The sequence below is a fragment of the Dufourea novaeangliae genome, unplaced genomic scaffold, assembly GCF_001272555.1.
Source record: "Dufourea novaeangliae isolate 0120121106 unplaced genomic scaffold, ASM127255v1 scaffold12, whole genome shotgun sequence".
NCBI lineage: Eukaryota > Metazoa > Arthropoda > Insecta > Hymenoptera > Halictidae > Dufourea > Dufourea novaeangliae.
This window is the reverse complement of record NW_015373886.1, coordinates 670,038-694,960: the sequence shown is the minus strand read 5'-3', so window position 1 is coordinate 694,960 and position 24,923 is coordinate 670,038. Positions and strand designations below refer to the sequence as shown.

At 37.4% G+C, this 24,923-nt stretch overlaps 1 protein-coding gene across 1 annotated transcript in view; it reads right to left on the bottom strand.

Annotated features, from left to right (window-relative positions):
- Window positions 1-24,923, bottom strand: part of LOC107194681 (ras-GEF domain-containing family member 1B-like) — a 349,908-nt gene that overhangs the window by 35,654 nt on the left and 289,331 nt on the right. The window contains exon 3 of the mRNA XM_015584343.1: window positions 20,378-20,506. Within this exon, the coding sequence (XP_015439829.1) occupies window positions 20,378-20,506 (129 nt within the window). The remainder of the gene's footprint in view (window positions 1-20,377; window positions 20,507-24,923) is intronic.

The following is a 24,923-nucleotide window of genomic DNA, read 5'->3' as shown; positions in this document are numbered from 1 at the left end:
GGAAAGAAACAAGAGAATTGCAGTGGAAGTTGGATTATTTGGACTGGTTTTGGCGACTGGTACACGTTTGAGCGATCGGAGGATAATGTTCTTTTGACGAGAAAGTGTGTACAGTTGATTCTGCTTTTAGAGGATAGGAGGTTGTAGAAAAATTTGTTGAAAAATGGAGGATTGTCTCTAGATCGTAAAACCGGCAAATAGGAGACGATAAGTTAATTAGGAATGTTGTTTACTTGAGGGTAATTTTGTAGAGCAATATGCTGGAATATGTGGATTTAGGATTCAAGTTACGTGAAGATTTTTAAAAGGGCAAATTTGCCGGAGCGTGTTGGATCAAAGTAAATATCGTGTAGAGAATTGGATTTTTCTCTGGGTCGTGTTACATCGAAATTGTGTAAACACACAATTAGGTATAATTTCTGTACAAAGTTATTATATGAGTATTTCTATTCTGCCTAATAATTAACTTTGATAATATAATTGCAGACGAAATGTTCTTCTGTGCTGTATACAATTTACGATTTCTTTGTCGGGTTAGATTACAATTAAACTGGAAAAATGTACTACTTCTAAAATAAATTTTACTGTATTAAAGAACCGCTTGCATAACATTTGTTTATAAATGTTTATAATCTACGAAATTGTTAAATGTTGAAATTTGGTTGTCGGTGTGATTAGCGTAAACGGTGTATGGGAATTAAATTCTATTATAAATCGATTATGTACAGAGTTAATTAACATTATATTACATTATATTGTTATTAAATTACATTTAATGACAACAAACGATATTTCCATATGAATATTAACGTAATTGTTATTAAATCCGTATAGTGAATTTAGTATAAGTGGATCGTTTCCGAAAAATGATAGGGCCATACTCATAGTCAGTTATTTAAATAAAATCCTATTAATCTATATTTATTATGTATATATTAAAATTCAGACTGATGTTTAAATACTGTAAATAATAAAAGTGTTCAAATAATAAAGTTATTTGAATTACACTATGTACCAACAACGTGATATGAAGAATATTCTGATTTTAACTTAACATAGCAACAATGATTAATATTAGACTGTGAATTTTTATACATTTATAGTATCTTTTATCTTGGAAATTGCGATAAAATATAGGTTTCGTTAAAAATTAATTCTGTTTTTGTGTTATTCTGAATATATTAAAACCTCCAGTATCTACAGAATTAAAAATTTTGCTTCATTTTAATTTGTAAAAACTGGTATCTCAAATTCTGCATTTGCATACATTTCCGCAGCCTAATTATTATAATTGCGTTTGGTATTTTTAAGCAGGAATTGAATAAAGTATGTATTATACATGTATAATGAGAATTACAAGGAATGTTCTGCAGGGAATCGGGCCGAAAATCGATCGATTCGGTAACAAACAGATCGACGTTTTAATTCAGCCAGGAGATCCGTTCTCCGGGGATTCATTTTCGTCAGCCTGGGGTAAATAAAAAAGTCACAGATTAACCGGGATCAGTCGATTAGAGCGAGATGACGTTGCAAAACTCGCACTTGATGCGACCGCCAGCAAGTTCAGAAATCTTCCGGGATATCTGCCAAATTCCAATACCGTGGAAGATGAATTCCGCAGATTCGAGGTGTACAATGCTCAAACTATTTACTCGAGGCAAACAGAAATCGGAACAATCGAAAAGTTTCGATGCTAAACTGGCACAAAGGCTACAAATGTTTCGTGAATCAAAGGCGCATCCCGAAGCAAATTCTGAATTTTGTTACAATAATAATAATAACTGTTACAATGTGTAAATATTAGGTTACTATTTTTTGTGAAACATGTTCGTTTCGAAATATTTCAAATACCTATCCTATTTTAACAATATTAGTTATTTTTCGACATTTTGACTACACAGAAGATTGGAATGATATTCTGAATCTAAAATGTATTGTCACCATAGTGGAAGTATAGTTGAATTACTTATTGGCACACCTGATATATAATACTCTATATTTTTAGCGTAAATTTTAAATTAAATTAAAAGTGAATTAACAGTGCAATGTAAATTTGGGCTATTTTGCAAGTTTTTATTTCGGCGAAATGGCGTAAGTTGTTAGAAAACACGAAAAAGTGTTATAAATGTAGCTGAAGTTTTCAGTTTGTTTTAACTGATATGTGGTTAATTATTGAGATTCTACGTTATCGATTGAAATTGGATATCTTAATTTCCGCATGACGATTAAAAAGACAATTAATGCGCGACTGATTAATGCGAAATTGTCAAATGTTATTCTTCCGCAAATTACTGCTCTGCCGAAATGGTATAACGCGTCACGTTAATGTATCACGGATAAACATATTAATTAAAGCAGCATCGTCATACGATTAAACGCGCCGACGTATAAACGCACGTTCTGAACGCGGAGGAAATACGCAGTCATTCGATAACGTCGTTAAACCGATATTTAACGCGAGAGGATTTAAATTTCATTTCTGTCACGAGAACTCCGTGAAACATGTTACCGACAACTCGTTAGCGACACGCGTTAAGCAGAATGTAAAATCGTTAACGTTCCGTCGAGAGGAATTTTACGGGAATATGAAACAAAGAATTATTTGTAGCGCATAGAATTTGAGAAGATATTAATTTCAAATAGAATAGAATATTATTTTCTTCTGTTCCGCATAGCTATAATTTCCCATGTGTTTAATATGATCATTACAATTAATTTTGATGGGATATTCTAAGTCTAACATGTATGAGATATTCTATAAGTTAAATATGTAGGATATAAGTGGCTAAAAATAACCTCCTCAAAAATAGAACTGTTTTGTTTCTTGTAGTTCGTATAATGAATTTTACTATGAGAAATTGCATTTTTAATGGATGACGATGTTTATTATAATAAAACCACTAAAGGAATGAGTAATATGAACGGAAAATAAAGCACAATTATAGCTCGACTGAAAATCGGCCACTCTAAAATTACAGACAAATGCTTAATTAAAAAAAGAAGAGAACAGAATCACCTTACTGCAGCTACTGTCACAAACATACATGTACCAACCAACCATCTTTTAGTGGAGTGCAGAAGATTTGAATCACAAAGGTGCATATGTAACGTGAACCCTGACACAGCTCTCGTTTCACAGGACCACTTCAAGAAGACAATCAATTTTCTATACGACACTGACGCGGTCTACTCGCGATAAATTCGCGATTTGCCCTCGCATCGATTCTCTCTCGACTACACTTCGCACTACGAGACACCCTACAAAATGGAATTACTCTCTAAGTAATGTATTGTAAAATATGAAAAGGTCTCCTCGCAATCAGAATTACTTTTTCCACTTGTTTACCTACCCTTTCCTTACGCCCCATAAATTTCGTCCGAAATAACAACTCCCAAGTACCAAATTTCCTTCCACGTCTGAAAAAGTGTACCACAGAGTTGGGAACACTATGAGAAATTCGAGGGATCGGCGAAATATACTCGAGACGGTGAATAAACGACCTTCCCCATTGTCGGCTACCGTTAATTTTCACGAATGTTTCGCCGTCGCCGCAAACGGCCGGAAACTCTTTCAAGTTGGTACGTGTACGAAATTAGAAATTCGTTTCGACGGGGAAGTGGGGGGCGCGCGGTCGAATGCCTCGAGCTTTTGAGTTGTCGTCGGTAGCAAAGTTTCTGCGCCGTGCCCTGTTAAATCTGCGAGCCATTAAAGTTGCCCCCCCCCCACGATCGGTAAGCCCGAACAACTCAACGAGGATTCAAATAGCTTAAACTTATCGCCGGCTAATACAGTATTGACGAGGCAGAATTCCTGTACCCCCGTAAACTTGTCACCGGGAGGACACGTTCAACCCTCCACAGGACCGAGTTACACGAAAAACTTTCCAGTTTTCGCTCGAAATTCTCGCCCCCCAACCCCCCGTACTTTTGTCTATTTCGGCCGACTGGAAACGATGATGGTTTCGTAAGGAAATCTTGCGAACCCTTGGGCCATTCTTCCGCGATAACGGAAAGCTCGCGTGTAAATTTGCTGAACAATAGCACGACTCCACGATCTTCTTGAATGGGAACGTGTTTGTTAATAGAAACTTCCAATTAATGCCTCTGTAAGTTTTTACGGTATGATGAGCTTCGTCTGTTAAGTTTGCTATTCTCCTCGCACATTGTTCACGTTACATCCCTTTAAGTAAAATTATTTCAAACTTTGTAATGATTTGTTCTTACGAAATGAGAAATACACAAAACGTAGACGTAAAATTTGAAAATAAATATTTTAAAACGTAATGTCTACTGAAATATAATCTTCGTTTCGGGTCATTTAGATCCGAGGAAAGCAACAAGGTTAATATACACATGATATTCAAAGTATTGTACGTTTGCATAGGTTATTAGTGACCATGTTATTTTCACGAAATTACTTCATTCGTATAGAAGTAGTAATGACAACTCACTTGAGATTACAATAAAATAAACATGTCAGTGAATTTCATGGAACGAAAGATAAAGCAAACTAAGGAACCACCAATTTCCACCAAATAACCATGAAAATTATATTTATATAAAATAATACTATTTCGTCTCCAATAAATAAACACGTATCCAAGCAACTATTTAATGGAATTAATTGTCTAATTCTCAGGATACATTTTCTTTTTGCTTCTCATGTGACTACTATTCCTACATTACCAGCCAGAAATATTCAACCAGAGATTATGAATGATGGAACAGTAACAATTCATTATTCCGTTGCAATACAATAAAAGTTACAGAATCAGTACATATACAAATAATTTCCAATCAGTTTTCGCACATTATACAGTGAGTGTAAAAGGTATTCGTACACCCTTTAAAACGGAACAACTCTTTTAAAATTCAATGACTTGAGTTGTTTTTTGTGAAGTTAGAGACATTAATTTACTAAATGATGTGAAAAGAAAAATTTGAAAAAGTTGCAATTGGTCCGAATCGCGAAGAAAATATTAAAGGTCGTGTTTTACAACTTTTTAATCTGAGGCTATAATGAAAATTTAATAAATACGTATCGAAGATTTATGTTAGTTATGTACATACTGAAACTTTTATTGAAATCGGTTAATACAGAAACGAGCGACAGGCATAAAAAGATATGAGAATTGTTAGATTTACTACATTTGTAGATCGAAAGTCGGGAAAAACTGCGATTTTTAACATTTTTAATCGTTTGTATCTCGTAGCAACGTTAATAACTAACATAAATCTTCGATACGTATTTATTAAATTTTCATTATAGCCTCAGATTAAAAAGTTGTAAAACACGACCTTTAATATTTTCTTCGCGATTCGGACCAATTGCAACTTTCTCAAATTTTTTTTTCACATCATTTAGTAAATTAATGTCTCGAACTTCACAAAACAACTCAAGTCATTTGGACCAATTGTAAAAGAGTTGTTCCGTTTTAAAGGGTGTACGAATACTTTTTACACCCACTGTATATCAAATCTGTGTAGAATAATATTTGTTTCTTTCTTTAATTATTAAACTTGCGCCCGTTTCTGGTTTCAAGCACGTAGCCAGCGAAAACCAGGAGCGGGGGTTGTTTCGCCAGCGTGATCGATGCCGAAAAGAAAAACACCGCAAACCGTCCAGCACGCGGAAACTCGGACATCCCGGAGACGGCTCGGAATGTTTTATAACGGGTGGACCGTGCGTTTTCTTCGTTCCGTTCGTCGCGCCACCCACACGAGTTTCTTTCCCAGTAGAAAACAACGCTGGCTCGAAACGGTGAATAGCCGCAATTGTTACGGCGACGACAAAAGTTTAGTTAAAACGCGAGAGGAAAGGAGGTGGCCGGCTCCTGGTTTCGCGGATCTGTTTTCCAGGTTCCTTTGCCCGTGTGGTTCGCAATTAAACGCACGTCCCGATTGTTCTAGGAAAACTGCTTCGAAAAGAGAGTCTCCCCTCTCGCGCTTAGTGGAGTGCGCTACCGAGTCGGCGAAGCTCGGCCCCACAGAGCGATTAGAAGAAACGGCCGGAATGCACCGATTGTTCTTGGAAGTACGAAACTTTGAAAGGGGAAGCCCCCTGAACGGGGAAACGAAAGTGCACGGCTGAACGACCCGAATGAATTTTTATGGGATTAAGATGAGCTGGGTTGGGTTAGTATTAGATTCGAATCGTAAGGTCGTGGTGTCCTGCGAATATAGGGGAGACCCGGCTATAACTAGGTGCCGGAGGAAAACCAGGAGTTACTTTTATCTTACTATTGTCCTTTACCTTTGGTGGCTGGAAGATTGCAAGGTCAACCGTGTCTAGCTGACGGCAGGTATTTAAGAGTGATGCTGTAGCCAACAAAACTTTGTTTCTAATCTTCGTTTGCGTGACAGAATGTCTTGAACGAAAATTTTATAATAGAATATTGAGTACAGTTTTACCTGTTATAATTTTTGTAAGTGAAATGAAAAGGTACACGAAATGTGTTAGATTAAGGAGTATGTAGCGTTTAAAAGGATGGTGCAACTTACTTTGACAGTAAAATTGCTTCAATCTCATCTAAAGTGTATGAAGCGGATGAAAGTGTACTTGTGCAGGTAGATTTAAAGCTAGAAATGATAACTTTGTTATTAAACTGGTAAATCCTCATTACTTATTGTATTAATAAGTATAAGAGATTATTTCCTGTTTCTCTTCTCAAAGTTGCGAAAGCACATTAAAGTTTCCCTTCGTTAGACTGCACTTTCCATAACGAAACATTCATTTAAAATTTACGAATCTAAAAGACGTAATAGTTTCAATGCGATCGTCTGAATGCGTTAAAACGTTCGACGTTCAATTTTGAGGAAATAAAGGTGGGTTCTACTTATAAATGGAGAATTGCAAGGAAACAATGACAAAGAAGTCATCTTAATTAGGGGACAGCTATAATCGACCGGCGACGATTTCCGGTTTAAAGAGGCAATAAAGCAAACGACTGGAAACTTTCCTCTTGAAATCGTCTGGATATTTCGCCATCGTTGTCGTTTTTGTTCGACTTCTTATTCCACCACGTCCTCCTTTATATTTTCCCCTGTTGTTTTCTCTTCTTTTAACTATGACTCAAGCAATTTCATCGTGTTTCTAATTATTGTTCAAGGGAAACAGCCCTTATAATCACGTATGCTTTCTTATTCAGAGAAAGTATTCGTTACTTTAATCTCGTGATTGCAAGCCTTCCAGTTTCGTATAGTGCAGAATTACATCTGCTATGTCGTCAAATTAATAACATTATTTGTTGAATGAGGATTTCCGTTCTGTTATACAATTCATCAAATTAATAATAGAGAAATGTAGAATGTTTGTCAATGTCCACCAATATATTGCACTATTTCTAACTAGCAAAGTCGGAAAACATATTTTGGATTTGAATTCACATTTTTATAATATTATAAATATGGGGTATATATTATTCATTCAGAATCAGAAATTATTGTGATATTCATTGTATTATAGTAATATTGACGATACGTTGTCAGGTAAATAGGAACATGCACTTTCAGGCATTACATTAAAAATATAAAGCGAGCCTTGATAATATTAAAAGACTTGCACACACAGTATCTCTTTGTCCCGCGGTTCTATTCATTCGTTTTCTTTAACAAAAATACCTTGCGAACTTCAATGTGTTGATAACAGACAGTATGGAACCAACATTGTCCGTTTTACAACTATTATTTAGATTCGTGTACCAGTAAGTTAAGATTCCAAGGTAATATCACTCTGTTGTGTCAGGATTAGTTAAACAGAATCGTAATTTGTGAATACACCGCAACAATGTGGGAAAAATTTCGATGAACTTGCAATTTAGAACGAGATGCAATTAATTAAACGGTAACTCGATATCCCCGTGCGTCTCCATCATATGCGTCCGTTGTAGTGAACCCTTCAACAGAATTTCAGGTTAGTTCAGCATCGAGATGCTGTCACGCACAGCAAGTTGCATGAAAACTGATTTTCTACCGTAACGCGTGCTGCGAGGATCTACACGGCGCGATCGAAGAGGATTACAAACGGTACAAGTCGAATGACACGTGACACGAGTCCGTCCAGTTATTTCTCCTCGAAACGTATTAACGGAGAATGATCTGGCGTGAGAAAGAGTGGGTCGATAAATTATGGGAGCGCGGAGAAGCAAGGACCGAGGGCGACCCCAGCTCGTAATAAGTGATTGCAAAATAATGAAGAATCTTCAAGAGCGATGAGGATCGAGCGAAATTTATCCAGGCTGATGGAATCCATTAGAGCTCGCGAGCTTTTTATTTCAGAGAAACCTTTCGCCGCGGGGAGAATGTATACGTAGGGTGAATGGGAAAAGCTACCGAGCGAAGTGAAGCAACTTGTGTTTGAAAGGAATTAATTGGTCGAGAAACATGGCAGATGAGAGAGATATCCGTTGAAGGCTTCTTTTGCTTACGTACTGACACAGCTATATGCAACGACATACATCAACGAAAAATGGAGGGATTTATCTGCTGTAACTAGACCTGCAGAGTGTAATGAAAATAAAATTTATTAGTATTTGCTGTTAGCAACCTTCCACGATTTTTTTCAACGACTGCGGTTGTTAGAGTTACTTCCGAAATTCCATAATTATTCCAATTGTACATATGCTCTAAAAGTTTAATGTTAATACCAGTACAATAGTGCTTTGCTACAACTTAAAGAGAATTAATAATATTTATGGTTGTTAAATCCGTTTTGAAATCATCACCGCGAGTCTGACTCGACATTATAAAGCAAAGGGTTAAACTCCTGGTACAGGAAATAAAGTTTTGTAGAATTTTCAGTTTTGTAAAAATTCTTTTGTGTATAGCATGTGAATAATCAACTAGATAATTTTTATTTGTTTCACTTTTATTTTGTATATATTCGTATTAAAACGCTGGTATAGTTCATATTCTGCACGTCTTATCGTCCTAGTAGATAGAAAGGACGAATATTACCAAGAAATTCTGTTTTTTCCTCTCGAACACAAAGGCTGAATTTAAGACAAATACTGGATAGGTGATTCAAAAGCAACTGACTTAAACAACATAGAAAAGTTAAATAAGAAATTAATGGTAATCAGTGTAGAAAATTGATGAATTTCTAATAGTATTAAGAAATTGTAGAAATATCTAACAGTACTAATAAAATTTATTTATTGCGAACCTTTTCGAGTGTGTAGCTTGAAATTCCCCGTGGACCACCTAAAATATTGCTTTCCCGCCAATCCAATCCCTAAAGCGTAAGAAGAACCTCACGTAGGCATGAATAATATTCCACTTTCAGACCCTCGCCATAAAAAATACTGCCCATACGAAATTAAATTTAACTGAAACAAAAGCGTCCCCCTCCCTCCCCCCGCCCATTCCACTCCAGATGCCAATCAAACCCGGGGAAATTTACGGAAGGCTTATGAAAAGGCACGGTCCAGGAACGTGTCCGTGCTGAGCTTGCAGAGGCTCCCTCAGAGATCGTAATCGCGTGCGTGAGATCGTACGCGCGGAAAGATTGTAAATTTTATTGGCTCCTCGATCTCATCGCTAGCAGGAGATATAAAAAAGGGACGGGATTTATACGTGTTTCACCGTCCTTCGTTCACCAGCAAGAGAAGAGTAGCTCTGTACATCGTCGTTCATAACTCGCTGGACACTTGGTCGCTTGGAGAGAAATTCGTAGATCGTTAAATTCGTAGACGATTCAGAGAATTCGTCTTCGTAAATACTATTTAGAATTGTTTAAAAAATTACGAAATGTGCATCGACTCAGAAATATCTGAGACTTTTCGCGGTCGATTCACCTTATAGTTTTGAATAACGAAGGAAAGGTATAGGTGTGTCGGAAACTTTTGTGATATTCCATACACTTTTTTTATAACAAAATGGAGCAGTTTGCAACAATTGAGCAGAAATATAGATAAAGTGCCGGAAACACGAAATATAATTATGTAAAGTAATACTAATTTCACAGATGTTTCAAACATATATGTATACAGGGTGTTTCTATATGCAAGACTAAGTTGAAAATGTAGAATAATATTCTTTCGTATGTATAAAGTTCCATAATCCATTAAGAACGTTTCAACGTGAATGAACAGACGTTTCTTTCCAATCAGACAATTAATCGAAGAAATGCTCACGCTAATTGTGATCACTTATCTTGTACTCTAGTGATGGGAAAGCTCTAAGTTCTGGAATCAGTTCCAATTTTCGTCACCAAAGTGGTGGGAGCGCCACTAAATGTCCCATAAATTCCCAATTTTTCCCGCGCTTTTTCAACTTCAAATTTCGCAGTTAAATTGAACTTAGAATTTATTTTAATGCAATTCACCCACCACTGTCATATGCCCGCATGCTGCACGCTGTTGCCCGCTAGTGAGTTTGGCGTTCGCTGAGTTGCCCATCACTGTTGTACTCGAATAAAAGAATTTTCGTTCACCGATGAACACGACTGTTCGATAACTTGGGCATATATTTGGACCTTCTAAATAGCAATCTTGTAGGAGGGGGGGGGGTGTGCCGAACAATTGTGAGTTACCAAGATACGGGGGTTTCCCGCGTTTGTCGACGGAATCTGTTGTCCACCCGCGATTTCCGTGTGGCTCGTTGCAATTCGAGCGATCGCGCTCGGTCCTCGAGTGCCTCTCGCGATGGACGCCACCTCCGTTCCGTTTCAAAGAGGCGAGAGAAGGAGAGAGAACCACGCAGCGCGCCTCGATTCCGGGGAAATTGGATGGAACGAGGGTCGAAGTAATCACGATAACAAATTTTCAGGGGCTGAAAATACGAAACGACGGCCGGCCAGAGATTGCAGTTTACGAGCTGCCGAGTGAAAGCATGACTCGAGGAAATTTCGCCGAGGTAACGGGCTCCACGTGCCACACTGCCGCTCTTTTGTCAGTTACTTTTATCGTCCCTTCTTGCGACCGATTTAATGGAATTTTCAACGGTCCTCCCTTATCGGGTAACGAGCAATTGTTCCGATTAACGAACGCCGAGCGTGGAGGTTGATAAAGCGGAAAGAGGAGCGTATGGATTTTGTCATCGACACGGGAACTTTATTTTGCGTGTGGAAGTTGGCCTAGTGGGAAGAATTTTAGAAAATGGGATTATTGCACTTTGGCAAATAATTTGAAAGACAAAATTGACATTTTTGCGCCTAACATTAATAAATTTAGGTCTGAATTGCACAGTGTTCTCTTGGAGAGGGTAACATAGTTATAATTATTATTAGGTTTAGTACTAATGCATTTTTATATCTATCTGAATCCTTTTCTTATAACTGTTATATATCATTATAACTCAATATTACACCATTGTATTCTTGTGCCGTAACGTTTTGAATCAAATATTGTAAAAATGGGTCCTCACCCGTATGTATAAATTAAATTAAATTATTGTTCGGTGTGCCAATAAATACTATACTGTCGTTCCAATATGGTGGCATTTTAGATTTCAGAATATCTTTCGAAACTTCTGTTTAGTCAAAATGGCGAAAGATGATAAGAACAAGTAACTAATATTGTTAAAGCAAGATAGGTATTTGAATTATTTCCAAACGAACATGTTTTACAAAAAATAGTGAACTATTTATTGCTATTCTTAATAGTTTCTGTAAACTGTAAATAGCAATAGATTTGTCAAAGTGGCAGAAGGGAAAACGAAGATAACGAGGGTTTTGCTACTAAAAAAGGATACAATTTTTTGAATCATGGTACAAAAATACTCTTCGTAGACCAATTCACATACACGAGGATCAGACTCGAAAAATTCACTCTGTCTCAAAAATAATCTGCATTACCTGACCTCCCCTTGTGATATGACCGCGACAATACCGCGATTAAGTCGACTGCTTAACACCTAGCTTTCCCTTTAATAAAGCAAACCCACGATTGCTTTTGAATTCACGGACACGGAAGCTGCGAGCGTTGTCCGACTCTTTCCACATTATACAGTCTGAGGAAGAGGAAAAAATTGCCGAGCAATGTCCTGGGAAAGATCGCAATGGGGATGAAAACGGTGGGATGGGGGGAGGGGGGTGATGGAAAGGGTGAAGAATTCAGAGCCACGCTGGCAGGATCTTTTGTTAGAACGCATTGAATCTTCCCGTCTTTTTCAATTGTTTTCATCTGTGTACCTGCATTTCACTCCTTCGCCCACCCCATCCATCGGTTCGCCGTGGACTTTATATTAAATCTTACGTAATAAAACGTTCAGCATTATTTCGTTGTTATATCGTCTATCTGCCGTCAATCAAGCACCCCCTTCTTTCTCTCTTTGATCCTTGAGTGCTGCGAAATGCACTCAAAGAGAGCTGGGAACGAACAGGGGAAGCGTGAAACGATTTGTTTTGTGATGTCAAGGTGAAGCTACTCTGAAGTATATTATTATAATATTAAATGTGAAGCACTGAACAAAATTTACGCGTGTGTGCAATTTTTAAAATTAAATTTACGTCGGCGGTAGAAATAGTTTTTAAAATTTATCAATGTTGCTTTCAACTTCATGAATATATGGTAATATAAAAATTGAATAAAGACTTCAGGCTAGTCTTCTTTCGTAAAAAAATTTGCATGATTTTATGTAGAACAATTTATCTTTAATCTCTTACTGGTTTCTGTCTGTTAAATCTCAGACGTGACCCACAAAAAGCAAGCCTGCAGAGACGTAGAAAGTAAAGAGGTAGAGCCGACAAGAAGGTCAGTTAATCAAACTTCAATTCAACAGCCTGTCCTGGCTTAATCGTTGCATTTTTCATTTCCTGCGCTGGACCCGGACAGGAAATGAACGAATAAAGGAAACCAGTCAATGTCTGAAAAAGGAAGAAGCGACGAAATATGTCGAACAAAATGGGTACAAACCATTAAGAAATATAAGTGATATCTCATTACTATGGTAACTGATTTAGAATAGACAATGAATGTGGAAACGTATTTTCATCCAGTCAATTCTACAGTGGCAGAAAAGGGTGTCTAGACACCACTGATTATTGTCTTCAACATTTATATTTATATTGAACTTTAAAATTAAATCATAACTAAACTATGGACGTGTATGCAATTTCACGGTTTCAAATATTAACACTAGAACTACTAAAGTAGTCAAAATAACTGGTTAGTACACTCTTATAACGATGATTAAAATCTTACAACAATGCATTTCTTCAGATCCTTCACAGTACTTATTGTAGTATGAAAATGAAGAAACTAGTTAATTTATAAATACGCATATTTTTAAGATCGGCATATTTATCGAACCGATAGAAATAAATGTACATAGGTGGTTCTAGTGTTATTTGATATAAATGAAAATTGAACAGAAATCCATTTCACCTACTAAAACTTCGATTATATTAATAATAACATATACATATTATTAAACTCAATTAAAGTCTTCATTTTACAGCATTTTTCGTGCTAATAGGTGATACAAGAGTACAAATATCGATACTTTAATCATTACAGAACAGTCTGACCTGAACAATTCTTAATCTACGTCACTTTATGTACCTGATTACAAAAATGATGAAAAGAATGTTATCTCCGGAACTATACGTCGTAGCACCGCGAGGCAGACGAAAAATGTTTCAGGCAACGTTTCACGGTCGATTACTTAAGGCTCCCGTGCATTGTGCTCCTGTACGTTTGATTACAACCCGTCATGGTCCGTTGCGGTCGCAATTTCACGGCCTAAAAAAATTAAACAACCAGGATTCGTCGGTGAATCGACGAAACGGAAACAGAGCCACCCGCGACAGCGTGCTTTCAATGCATCCTGAAGGAGAACGACGAGACGTGGCGAAAAGAGGCAAAGAACACCGGAGGGAATTAGAGCGTGCCTCGAAAAAGATGAAATGAAGACGAAAAAAGGAAACAAGAGAGGAACTCGCGACCGGGTTCAATAAGAGTTACCTAAAGGGAGCAACGGGATCGTAGGAACGAGGGAAGAACAGCTTAGAGAGATGAGAAATAGAAAATTACAAAGGCGAAACAACTGTTCCGGAGAAATTAAAAACTTGAAATCTCTTCATCTAAGCCGTAAGAAGATTAGGGAACTTCAACAAGATTTGACGGTCTGAAGTTTTTGTAAGTCATGGAATATTTGCAGTTTCCAAGAGTCTTACGAAAGGACTTTGGAATTATTAATTATTACTATTTTTTATTCATTCTATCCTTACTAGGTACACTGCTCTCTGCGTATATTGGTGTTTTTAATTCCTAATAGCAGAAGTACAGGAAGATAACACTGTATTTAGTCATCTGCAATCAGTTGTACTTTCTTAATAAAGATGTAGAATTTTATTTTATGCATTTATAGTGTGTAATATGAAACACATATAAGTATGCTTTTTCGAAAGTTTAAAATTTAGTTAATCTTAAAAATGTCTTCAGCACTGTCAACAGATCTACAAACGGAAGTTCTTACTTGTAAATAAATGTGACGAATGAATATTCGCGTAATTTAAACACGCCACCAAATCCATATCAGACTTAAAAATAACCACGGAAATATTTTCGAATCGAAAGGACACAGCATAAATAAATCTGCACGGGCAAGAGAAAATAGCTGTGACTGAATGAAGTATGCGCGAAGGGAGCGTATGCAAATATTGGCGCAATAAAGGAGTAGGATTAACAATTTTCTAAGTGGATTCTAATGCAAAGTGAAGCGGAAGAACGGCACAAAAGAAGCGGCGGTGAAGTGATTCGTAGAAAGAATGCCGGAAAACACGGCGCGATTGAAGGAAATAAGTAGAAGCGGAATTTAATGAAAGCGACGAGGAAAGAAGTGCAGCCATCGCGAAGAAGAATAAGAAAAAAAAAAAAGATGAAGCGAACGCGCTGGGAGACGAAGGGAAACAAAGCGTCGTTCTGTACCGTCGACGTTGGAACGGTCCTGAAACTGGAAGGGGGGAACAGAAGAATGGCACCGGCGTCTAGCTTGGTCGCTGCAAAGAAATTTGGATCGCAATTACGGAATTAGTTTTTTCTCCCTTCGTAGCGGTGTTCAACCAGTGGTGCACGACGATGACGACGACGACGAAAAATAAAACGTCGTCGGAATGGTGTACGTGGCCCTGGTCGAGCGGAGCCACGGGTCGTCGTTCGTTTGGTACTTCCGGTCCCCTAGCGGACGTCGCGTCGTCGACTAATTTTCCGGCTGCTCGCTATTTAGACGGTTTTCGCGACGCAGGGGCATTAAGACGTAATGTTCTCGCTTAAAAATCGCCCACCATTTGCGGATAATTGTATGGAGAACTGCTCGGTGAATATTCGTTAGACGTATTATCATTGGAGATTTTCTTCCGTTTTGTTTTTGGATGAAACGTACGATAGATAGAGGTATGTTATGACGATTTGCATGAGTGTGATTTGAGTACTACAGTTTGCGAATCGAATTGTAATATTATTTTATTGGCGTAAGAGAACCCTCAACAAAACAACCAAATTTCTGTCTGATTTGAGTTTTTGCAAATTACACAATAAAAATCTGTATTTGTATTAACATCTACAGTCTAAATATAGTTGATTCGGGAATGCCTATACTAGTGAACAACAAAGTTGCCACTTTTCCGAATTGTTTCATTTTCATTATTTTTCAACGTCAACTTAAAACTCTGGTATGTGTTTCACATATGTATATTCTACTACAGAATTAAGAGCTGTATAATATCCAGTCTATTTACGTTTTAAGTCGATATTAAGAAATAATAAGAATAAAAAGAATTAAGTTTGAAATTAATTAAGAAATAATAAGAATAAAAAAAGTCAAAGAAGTGGTAACTTTTTCGTTCGCTACTGTATAATCGATTACCAGATACGATTTACCCCCATCTAATCGAACGACTTTCACCTACTGATCTTTTGATTTTCGGTTCAATAATAACACGTTAATAAGTTATCGTGAACGTGTCGATTCTGATAATTCTGTCTGCAGTGAAACTGAATCGCGTGGAACTTAACCGTATCTCTATGGGAGTTTCCTGCGTTTCGACTTATCTGGGTACGGCAGTTAGCCGGAAACCGTGCTGACTGTGAAGTTGCACCGTACTTCCACCCCCTGTTAAACACGCTCGCTAATTCCTCAATAGGAGAATTCCTGAGAACACTCCGGAAGCCGCGATCTTGCGCCAGCAATTTCTATACCCGCGCCTGCACCTCTGACGATTTACTTATCGAGTAATTGTCGTGATTGTTGAACATAATTTTCGCCGCAACGAAACAAATGTGGAAACATCATCAGTATTTATTACATTGGTATTCGGATAGCAGATTGTACAATTTTCTGAACGTCAGCGTAGTGAAATGATTTAATAAGAATTTGATTTGATTTAAAACCCGATGAAACTTTTAATAGAATTAAACAAATGTCTGTTTCTTTTCATTCTCTGCATAAATATCCGCATAAATATCCACAGTATATAATTCCAAAATCACTACTATTTAAGCCACAACAAACAATACATTGTGTGGTTCGAAAAAATATGAAAACGAGATAGTTTAACAGTTTGTTTTTCATAAATTAAAGTGCCTGTTTCAGAGACGTCACGTGAAATATTCCCACTAAGGCACAATGACTGGCTGAAAGCTCCTGGCGTGGATTAAACATTCGGCCGCGTCTCATTTATTTTCCTCCGCCCCTATCACGGTTTTCGATTATAGAATCCATATAACCAGCCCAGGGAATTGACGAAGGCGAGCACTCATTCTGCTGTCTCATGTAAATCGATAGCACGCCGCCGAAAGTTGCGAAAAGAGCCGTTGTCGTTGAAAAAGAAACAGGAAAAACACGGTCGGGGGAAAAAGGAGTAAAATGCGCGCGTGATCGAGAACGACAGAAAGAGGCGGCGGCGGACACACAACCGAAAAAAAAGTCAGACACGATGAGAAAAGGAAGGAAATTAAAATCGTCGAGGGAAAAGGTGAGAGACGAATAGCGTCGAAAAAAGACGAAGCTTTCAGGGAGGGGGTGGGGGGAGGGGGCTTCGTTAGTACGAAAGAAAACGAAAGAAAAATAACAGACGTATAAATAAGGAAGATTTTACAGCAGCGTCGAGAAACGAAAAAGGGTAATACAGAAAAATGACGGCGCGGTGAAAGAATGGAAGGCTCGAAGAAATGGAATTAAGTAGCTGCGGAAACTGTGCAGAAAAAGGACATAAGAAATGGAACATAAAAGAATTTAACACGTTTATCATTTTCGAGCTATTGTAACGTTACCAGTTGTTCGAATTTTAGCTAAAGAATTATTAGGAAGTGAAATTCGCCATTTTCAGCTGTGAATCGTGAAGTCATTATTATTATTAAAATGAAAATTACTTCGAAGTAATTGAAGAACATACACTGTCAAGATCAATAGAAGTCTAAAGAAAATGAAATAATAGCCAAGAAAGGAATTCTATGGAATGCAAAGGAAATAAAATATCTAATTCATAACAAAAAAGATACGTGAAATTATACGAAGATTAATTAATATTTAAGAAAGAGTACAACAATCTAACATATGCAAATAAAATAATAGAAAAGAAAGTTCATGAAGGAATAACATCCAACACAAAATTCAATGGTAAGATAAAAACCAATCAAGAACAAGATCGTATCAATGCACGATTTAGCAAACAAACGACGCGACAAGAGAACGAAGTCACCGAAAGATTCCAAGAAAATATCTCAATCTCCAGTGGAAACGAACAGAAATCAGAGCGAAAGCAGAAAATACCCATAGAAGCTAATCATTTAATCTCGCGAAGAAATGGAACACGGAAGCAAATATGACAATTTCGAAATGGAACGTAACGAACGTCAAGAGAAGATAGGTCTCGTAGCAGCGAAAGAGAAAGCTACGAACAGAGAGGAAGATGACGCAAAAATTGACGCCGCTTATCTGGCTGGAAGTACGCGGGGGATGGGAATGAAACGTTTGGAAACAAACGATCGCAGGTATTCCACGAGCATCGCTCTCGATCGGGATCCATTCCTGGCCCACGCCTCTCCCGAGTCTCATTCTCATCCGTTCTCGAACCCTCCGCCCCCCCCCCCTCGGCGAAGCAGGCAGAGAAACGTAGATAAAGGTTTTAATTCCGTGCGAATGGATCAACGCGCGAAAATCGGGAGGGAGGATCAAGGCGGGCTGAGGAACGGGGAGGCGGTGAGGTCCGATTGATGGACCGGGATGGAACAATGGTTAACTTCGGAAGTAATCGCTTAATTCCTGGATTCCCCGGCTACGTCCAGCCGATTTCCGATTGAACTGTCTTCGGGGCTTTTTTTAATCTTGTTGATCGAATCGATGGTTCGCGGGACTGTTTTGCTGCCGCCGATAAAAGCCGAACGCGATATCGAGTCTCGAGTAATAATTTCGCGACTCTGCGTGTCTGGAATGGAGGAGGGACGCTACTTCTGATTGGTTTATGGAAGGTCGTCTTTTTTTTTTTCGTCGTAATCGTCTGATGGATTTGTTCGAAGGTTTTTCTGTCTTCTTCATTTTTGTAATCAGTTCTTTGCGTTTGAACGATTGGTGTATGCGTTCTCTCTTTTTAATATTCTCAGTTGTAGAGTTTGATGGTATGAAGGGTAGTATGGAAAATACGGTATTTCCCTTCTAGAGTGTGAGTCACGGGAAAGAGAACATGACAATATTTTGGTTACCCGTGCTACGGTCTGTGGGTCTACTTTGATCCAATCATAGTTTCGTTACTTTACATACTTTTTCCACTTAATCTTGTCTCTTCAGAAATGCTCTGGGTTTTGCGCAATGCGAAAAGACACTATTATGGATTTGTTACTGTTAAATATTTTTTTCGTAATATGAAATAAACATTGTATGTATATTTAAATATTGAAAGGAGATTGAATTTCTTTTTAATATTGGATGAATATGTACTCAATATTTTGTGCTACTAGGGCAATCATTTTGACTGCTTTGGTAACTCTAGTGTTAAATATTTTTGACTAGAGATTTTTAAAGAGCCTGTATAATTGTGTCGCAAATAAAGTACAATGAAACGTTTACAAACCTCTACAAAATTATAAATCAATCGTTTAAAAAACTTCCTTCTCAAGTTCTACAATATTTTGGCGTTTAAATCCTGAAATAATGTACCTTCCGTTCCATGAAATGGATCTTTAATTGCTCGATAAGATTTCTCGGAAGAAGCAACTTGTCCTGTTAAGTTACACAGGGCCGTCCCGTAGAAATTTCGTCGCGATTTCAGCTACGGCGATAGTTGCGAAGGAACGAACAAAAAAATAGCGACGAGTTCTCGACCGGGAGGGGAACGAGAACGAATCGGTCGTTTCTTCGGCAATGATTGCCGTTACTGTTCTTCGAAACTTCCTTAAAAGTGCCTCCACGAGTAAAGTTTCGCAGTGAAAGCAACAAAGTGAGTCATTCAACGTGCCGAGGGGCATTGTTTGCTTTCTTTCTCCTTATTTCGCGGTCACCTTTTCTATCGTCGGATAGCAGACATCGCGGAAAAACAGGAGAAAAGGTAATGTCGATATATATGTGGGCACGTCTGGGAAATCTTGGCAATTCCTCACGAGCTGGCTAACTTATGTTGGAATGATTACGTCAATACGACGATAACCGACAACTTCGGTTTTCAATCAAGAGTCTGCTAATGTGGAAATATTTAATGAGACTAAGATAAGAAAACTCAATACAAACGATTTATATGCAGTGGCGGTCGAAAGAAAGTTTAAAATTCATATTTTTTATACTGTATTGGGCAAAATTACAACTTGAACGTAATAATTCTTCGAAGATTAATTTCTTTAGAATTTGATGTATTATGTATGTTTTTTAAATATTAAGAATCTTAATAAAATCCACACTCTTGGAGTAGTAATAGGGAAAATGCTAAAGAAATTGATCTTCAAAGAATTATTACGGCCATATACATTATAACTGGTTTCATTAATATGTTCTTTTTTCATCAACTGTGACATGGCTTTATACTTTTGACAAATGATCATGTCATACAGAACTTCCGCTTTGATATGTAAGTGATCTACATATTTTTTAATGAAACAATCTGTACATTGTGCTTATTGAAGAAAATGAAGTACGGAAAGAACTAAGTAATAAAATTCTAAATTCTTAAATGTTACTGTTTGTGGACCCTTCTCTAAGAATCAATTTAGTTAACCTGAAGTAAGTACTAGTAATGTTAAAAAAGTAATTATCCTTGAGTCGGCAATTCATCTCCTTTTGAAAAGTATGTACTGTTATACTAGAACTGCAGATATTATGATTTTATGAACGTCAGTCCAGTGAAATAATTTAATATGGTTTTCATATGATATAGAATACGATGGAACTTTTAATGGAATGAAACAAATGTCCGAATTTCGGCTTTAAGTATTTGATTTAATTCACTCACGTGTTCTGTGTTTATAGCTGCACCGTCACGTATATCTTGATGGTCGGCACCAGAACCATTTACCATACCAGAACCAGCGCTTCCACTTCCTTTTCCACCGACACCGCCAGCTGGTGTTTGTGGTAGGCTCTGAAAGAAATAGACAAACTATGTCAGAAAATAATATAATTTTCTTTCTACCAATAACATTCTTTACGTGTTAACTGGCGAATACATGTTAATTAATCATTATAAGAGGTCCAGTGTAAGAGGCAGCTTAAATAATTATGCACTTGTAAGAGAAAAAGAATATTAAGAGTATATAAATATTTCAACGACCACGGCTTCATTCCTTTTTAATATTTCAGTAATGCGAATCACGAAATTAAAATTTTTACTCATTCACCTTTGCCTAGAATTTTTCTCGTTACAAAAAAATTATTATCTGTTTACGTTAAAAGCGACAAAGAACAGACAAGCAAACGAAAAACAGTACGCAGATAACGAGAACCGTCGTCAGGATTAAACAGTACAATTCAACGTTACATTCTCATGATAAAGAGTTCAAGAAAAACCCCGGCGGAGCGTTATTTATTCGATGTATTTTGTTACGGAATCTGTCTCGGATCCCAGCTTCAATTTTGCTCCTATCGTTTCTTTCATTCAGCAGCTTTGCCCGAACTCTTTCGCCTCGTATTGCACACCCGAGATTTCTCCTTTTTCCGGGAACAAGCTTTTACGAGAGGGATTAGATGGCGCAAAGATGGCCGTAAAGGGAAATTTCGTCGAACGTATTTACTCGATTTTACGTCTGAGCAGCAACATAGCACCGACAAGTGATACTAGCGAATATACACAATGTTCATAAACAGAAATTTCGAAATAAAGTATGAATAATAATTCAAGTATCCACAATCAACTTTCTCTTGGATAATACGAGGAAAAACCTTTATACGGAAAGGAAGACTGCATAAATTTACATATTTCACAGATAAAATATTCGATACACTCGAGATAAAGGAAACACGCGGTACACTAGATTATAAAACGTGACACAATTACTTTCTTACGCATAGAAGGCGAAATAATATTCTTATGCAAAGTACTGGTAGTGACGTAATAGTTTAGTAATATTGATTTATAGTATTTGTTCATTTTTCGGGTTCATAGTAATTAATATTACAAAATAAAGTGGAAGTTTTGTATCGCGGAATTTAAAAATTAAGTCAATTAAAACATTAACTCACATGTTGATTGTGATTCACACACAAATACGATCAACACTCTATAAACACACGATCCAACACACGATTTAACACACGATTCAACGTTCACTTCTGGGTGGACAAGATCGAACTGAACCTAAATTTTACCTGCGTTACTAGATAGTGTATATTAGTTTACTTTACTTGACCTCTGTACAATCAGACTTTTATTATTGGACCAATAGAACCACTTAACAGTCTTAGGTATATACGAAAGTTTGTGAATAGTATCTCGAAGTATATAGAAAATTATTGGTCCCTTTCTCTGATTACGTTTAACCCCAAAAATATAGTGCGGAAAAGTATGTTTTAAGGTCAGAATAACGAGAGAAAGACACTGCGATTACTCATCGATAATTTTCTTCCACACATTTTATTTCGTGTGATATAATTCAAAATACACATTTTAGTCTGGTCGACGCAAAGGAAGTTTGGCAGAACTTCAAGGTACTTTACAGAAGTCATTATTCACGGGAAGAAAGTTGAGCTCGGTCAGATCCTCAGCGATAGGAATCCTTCGTCATTTCCCTTCTTTTGCTGTTCCGTAGCTGGTACAGAAAAATGACGTAATTTCCGAAATCCGTCGTAGGATGAGCTCAGACCTCCCACTCATGAAAATATTTTCTGGCTTCATGAGCATGGGCGATATTGCATATATCGATTTTACGCGATTTTTTCATTTTCTTTCGTGAATGCAATGAATGGGTAGAATATTTCTTATTTATGTAAACCAAGCAGAAAGCTGTTGATACAGAAATGCCCTAGTAAAAAATTTCATTAACGTACAAATTAACAATATTTGAAATAAAAAATAAATACGTAGCTTCATCCCTTAAACGTCCTATCCCTATATGCGAGTCGTTTAAGGCATTCGCCTTTTATCTAGTAAATTTTCCGAAATTTCATAAACATTGAAAACTTTAAACAATGTTATCCTATTATAATTTTATCAGCAATATTTTAATTACAAATATTAATTTCCAATTAATTCAGATCACAAAGGAATGTTTCAACGCAACACGAGCATTCCAATTCGTGGTACACAAGGCAGTGACAAAATGGCGCCGACCAGGCGATACCATACCAAAATTCCGACGTTGTCATCATCATCGTCGATGGATACGCGTAAAACTTCCTGTTTATCATTATCGTCGCTCGATTACCGGCACGCGCAATGACGATACACGAGTTCTGGCAAAGCTCACCAGGCTGAAATTTATGCGAGCGATCCGAGTCGGTGGCCGGGTTACCATTATAACGCGACGCCACTAGGGGGATGCAATTTTGAAGGCAATTTAACTTGAACCGCAGCAGCAAGCCTGAGCTATGGCCAAATGTTTACCGTGAAAATCGTTATAGACGCTTCCGCCGTCTGGAGCCTTTTCTCGAGAGGGAGGTGGGGATGACAGGTGCATATGCACGCGTTTTAAACTCCCTTGCACGACCAATATTTCGATCTTTTTATCTTCCTGCAGTATTATACACTTGTTCGCTTTTTTCGTGCCTTTTTGTTTCTCGTAAGTTTCCTTGTTTATATTGGTAAGGTAAACGTCAGTAACACTTCTGCAGTTCCTATGACACGTTAATTTATGTGTCAACGTGCATGTTACGCTTCTAACCCCAGCTTCGGCTTATTGTGCGACCGGGCTCCTGTTCTCCGTGTGTTTACTGCTCTGCCGTGAATGAAGCTAATGTCTAAATTAACACGTTTTACCTACTCGTGTTATATTAGGTCGTGAACTATGTTCTGCGGGCCGCATATAACTGGTGCCAGGGTATAAGAAGTTTGTATTTAACAGCAAGTTTCTTTTGTTTCTCAGAAATTAGCTATTCTGCTGTGACAAAATATGTGGACGAGTTCAATATTGTGGTCAAATATATTTGTTTATTTTGATTTAAAATAACACCTGACGCAGAGCGTATGTGTCGTTTTATTTTGTTGTTGTTTAAATTGAGTGAAACGGCAGGAGAAGGAAAACGATTCCTTGAAGAAGTCTATGATAGTATTCTTGATATTCAAATAAATTTTACACCTTTGATTTTGCCTTGGAAAATATTAATGATGCAATTCGACTGTCCATTAATTAAATTCTTGCGTTGCTTTGCGACATCTTAATTATGTCGTTTTATATTATCTTCATAGTAAAACAATTTTTATATATTCAATTTAACATTAATAATTTGAAGTAAAAAAATAATTTCTGTAGTACACAAATTTTGTAGTTTTTCTTTGCTGTATTGCAATATAATAATTACTTTCATAACTGAAAGAAGTAAATATTAAACAATGTATATTTTAAAAATCCAGTGCAGTGGTGTAAAAAAGACTGGTAACCATGTGACAATAGGTGTGGTTAAAGTGCCACTCCGCAATCCACATAGTCATTAAATTCTATCTACGTTGACGCACTGGTCAAATATTTACGTCACAATTATACAATCACCATGTATTGCTATCAGTTTTCAGCGCCCCTATCGTATCTACGCTTCATTTGTTTTGCACGCCCCTATGGTATCCACTCTTACGGTCCAGTAGTTTCCATATCTACTTGCAATTGTTAATTGTAATCGTTGCTATAATTCCGAATTATTGTGTTTCGGTATCAGAAGCTTTTTACGCCCATATTTGTGATAATTGGAGCAGAATGGTGAAAAGATTAAAGAAAATTGAGAGAAATCTGGTCCTTAGAACACCAGTTAGTGTGAACATTAGCTGTCAGAACAAAGTATTTTCTCTGAAATCTAATTCAACAGTATTTATTATAACAACATCTTTAATAAATGTCAAATAGGAATAACTGCTTACATGTTCCGTAAAATTACATTCTTCATAATGATGATTTTACGAGTTTCCATCAATATTTACGCCGTACTCGACGTGTCCCGTATTTCCCACCTCTACTTTCTCCTTACCATTCAACGGTGACCGGAAATGCTCTTCATCTCGAACTTCATTCGGCTCTCTCCAGGCACTTTTTCATCGTTTACGCGCCATAGCAACGGAGTTCCCGGGCCAGCGAAGAAAATTGCGTGAAACCTAATATTTATTACGACATCAGCGAGGCAAATTTCACGGGCACTGACTGAGCTCTTTCGCTTCCTTTCGCCATCCCCGGCTTGTCATCTTCCGTCGCTCCAGTCATCTGTGCCCTCTGAGCGTACAGTAAATGCACGGTTCACGCTTTATTCCTTATTTCCCCCTGTTCTGGTTTGCACTCGCTCGAAAGCCACACGCGGATGCGGATCATAACGGGCATTTCAGTTCAGTCAGGAAGTTCACTTTAGCTGGGACACAGCCGCCG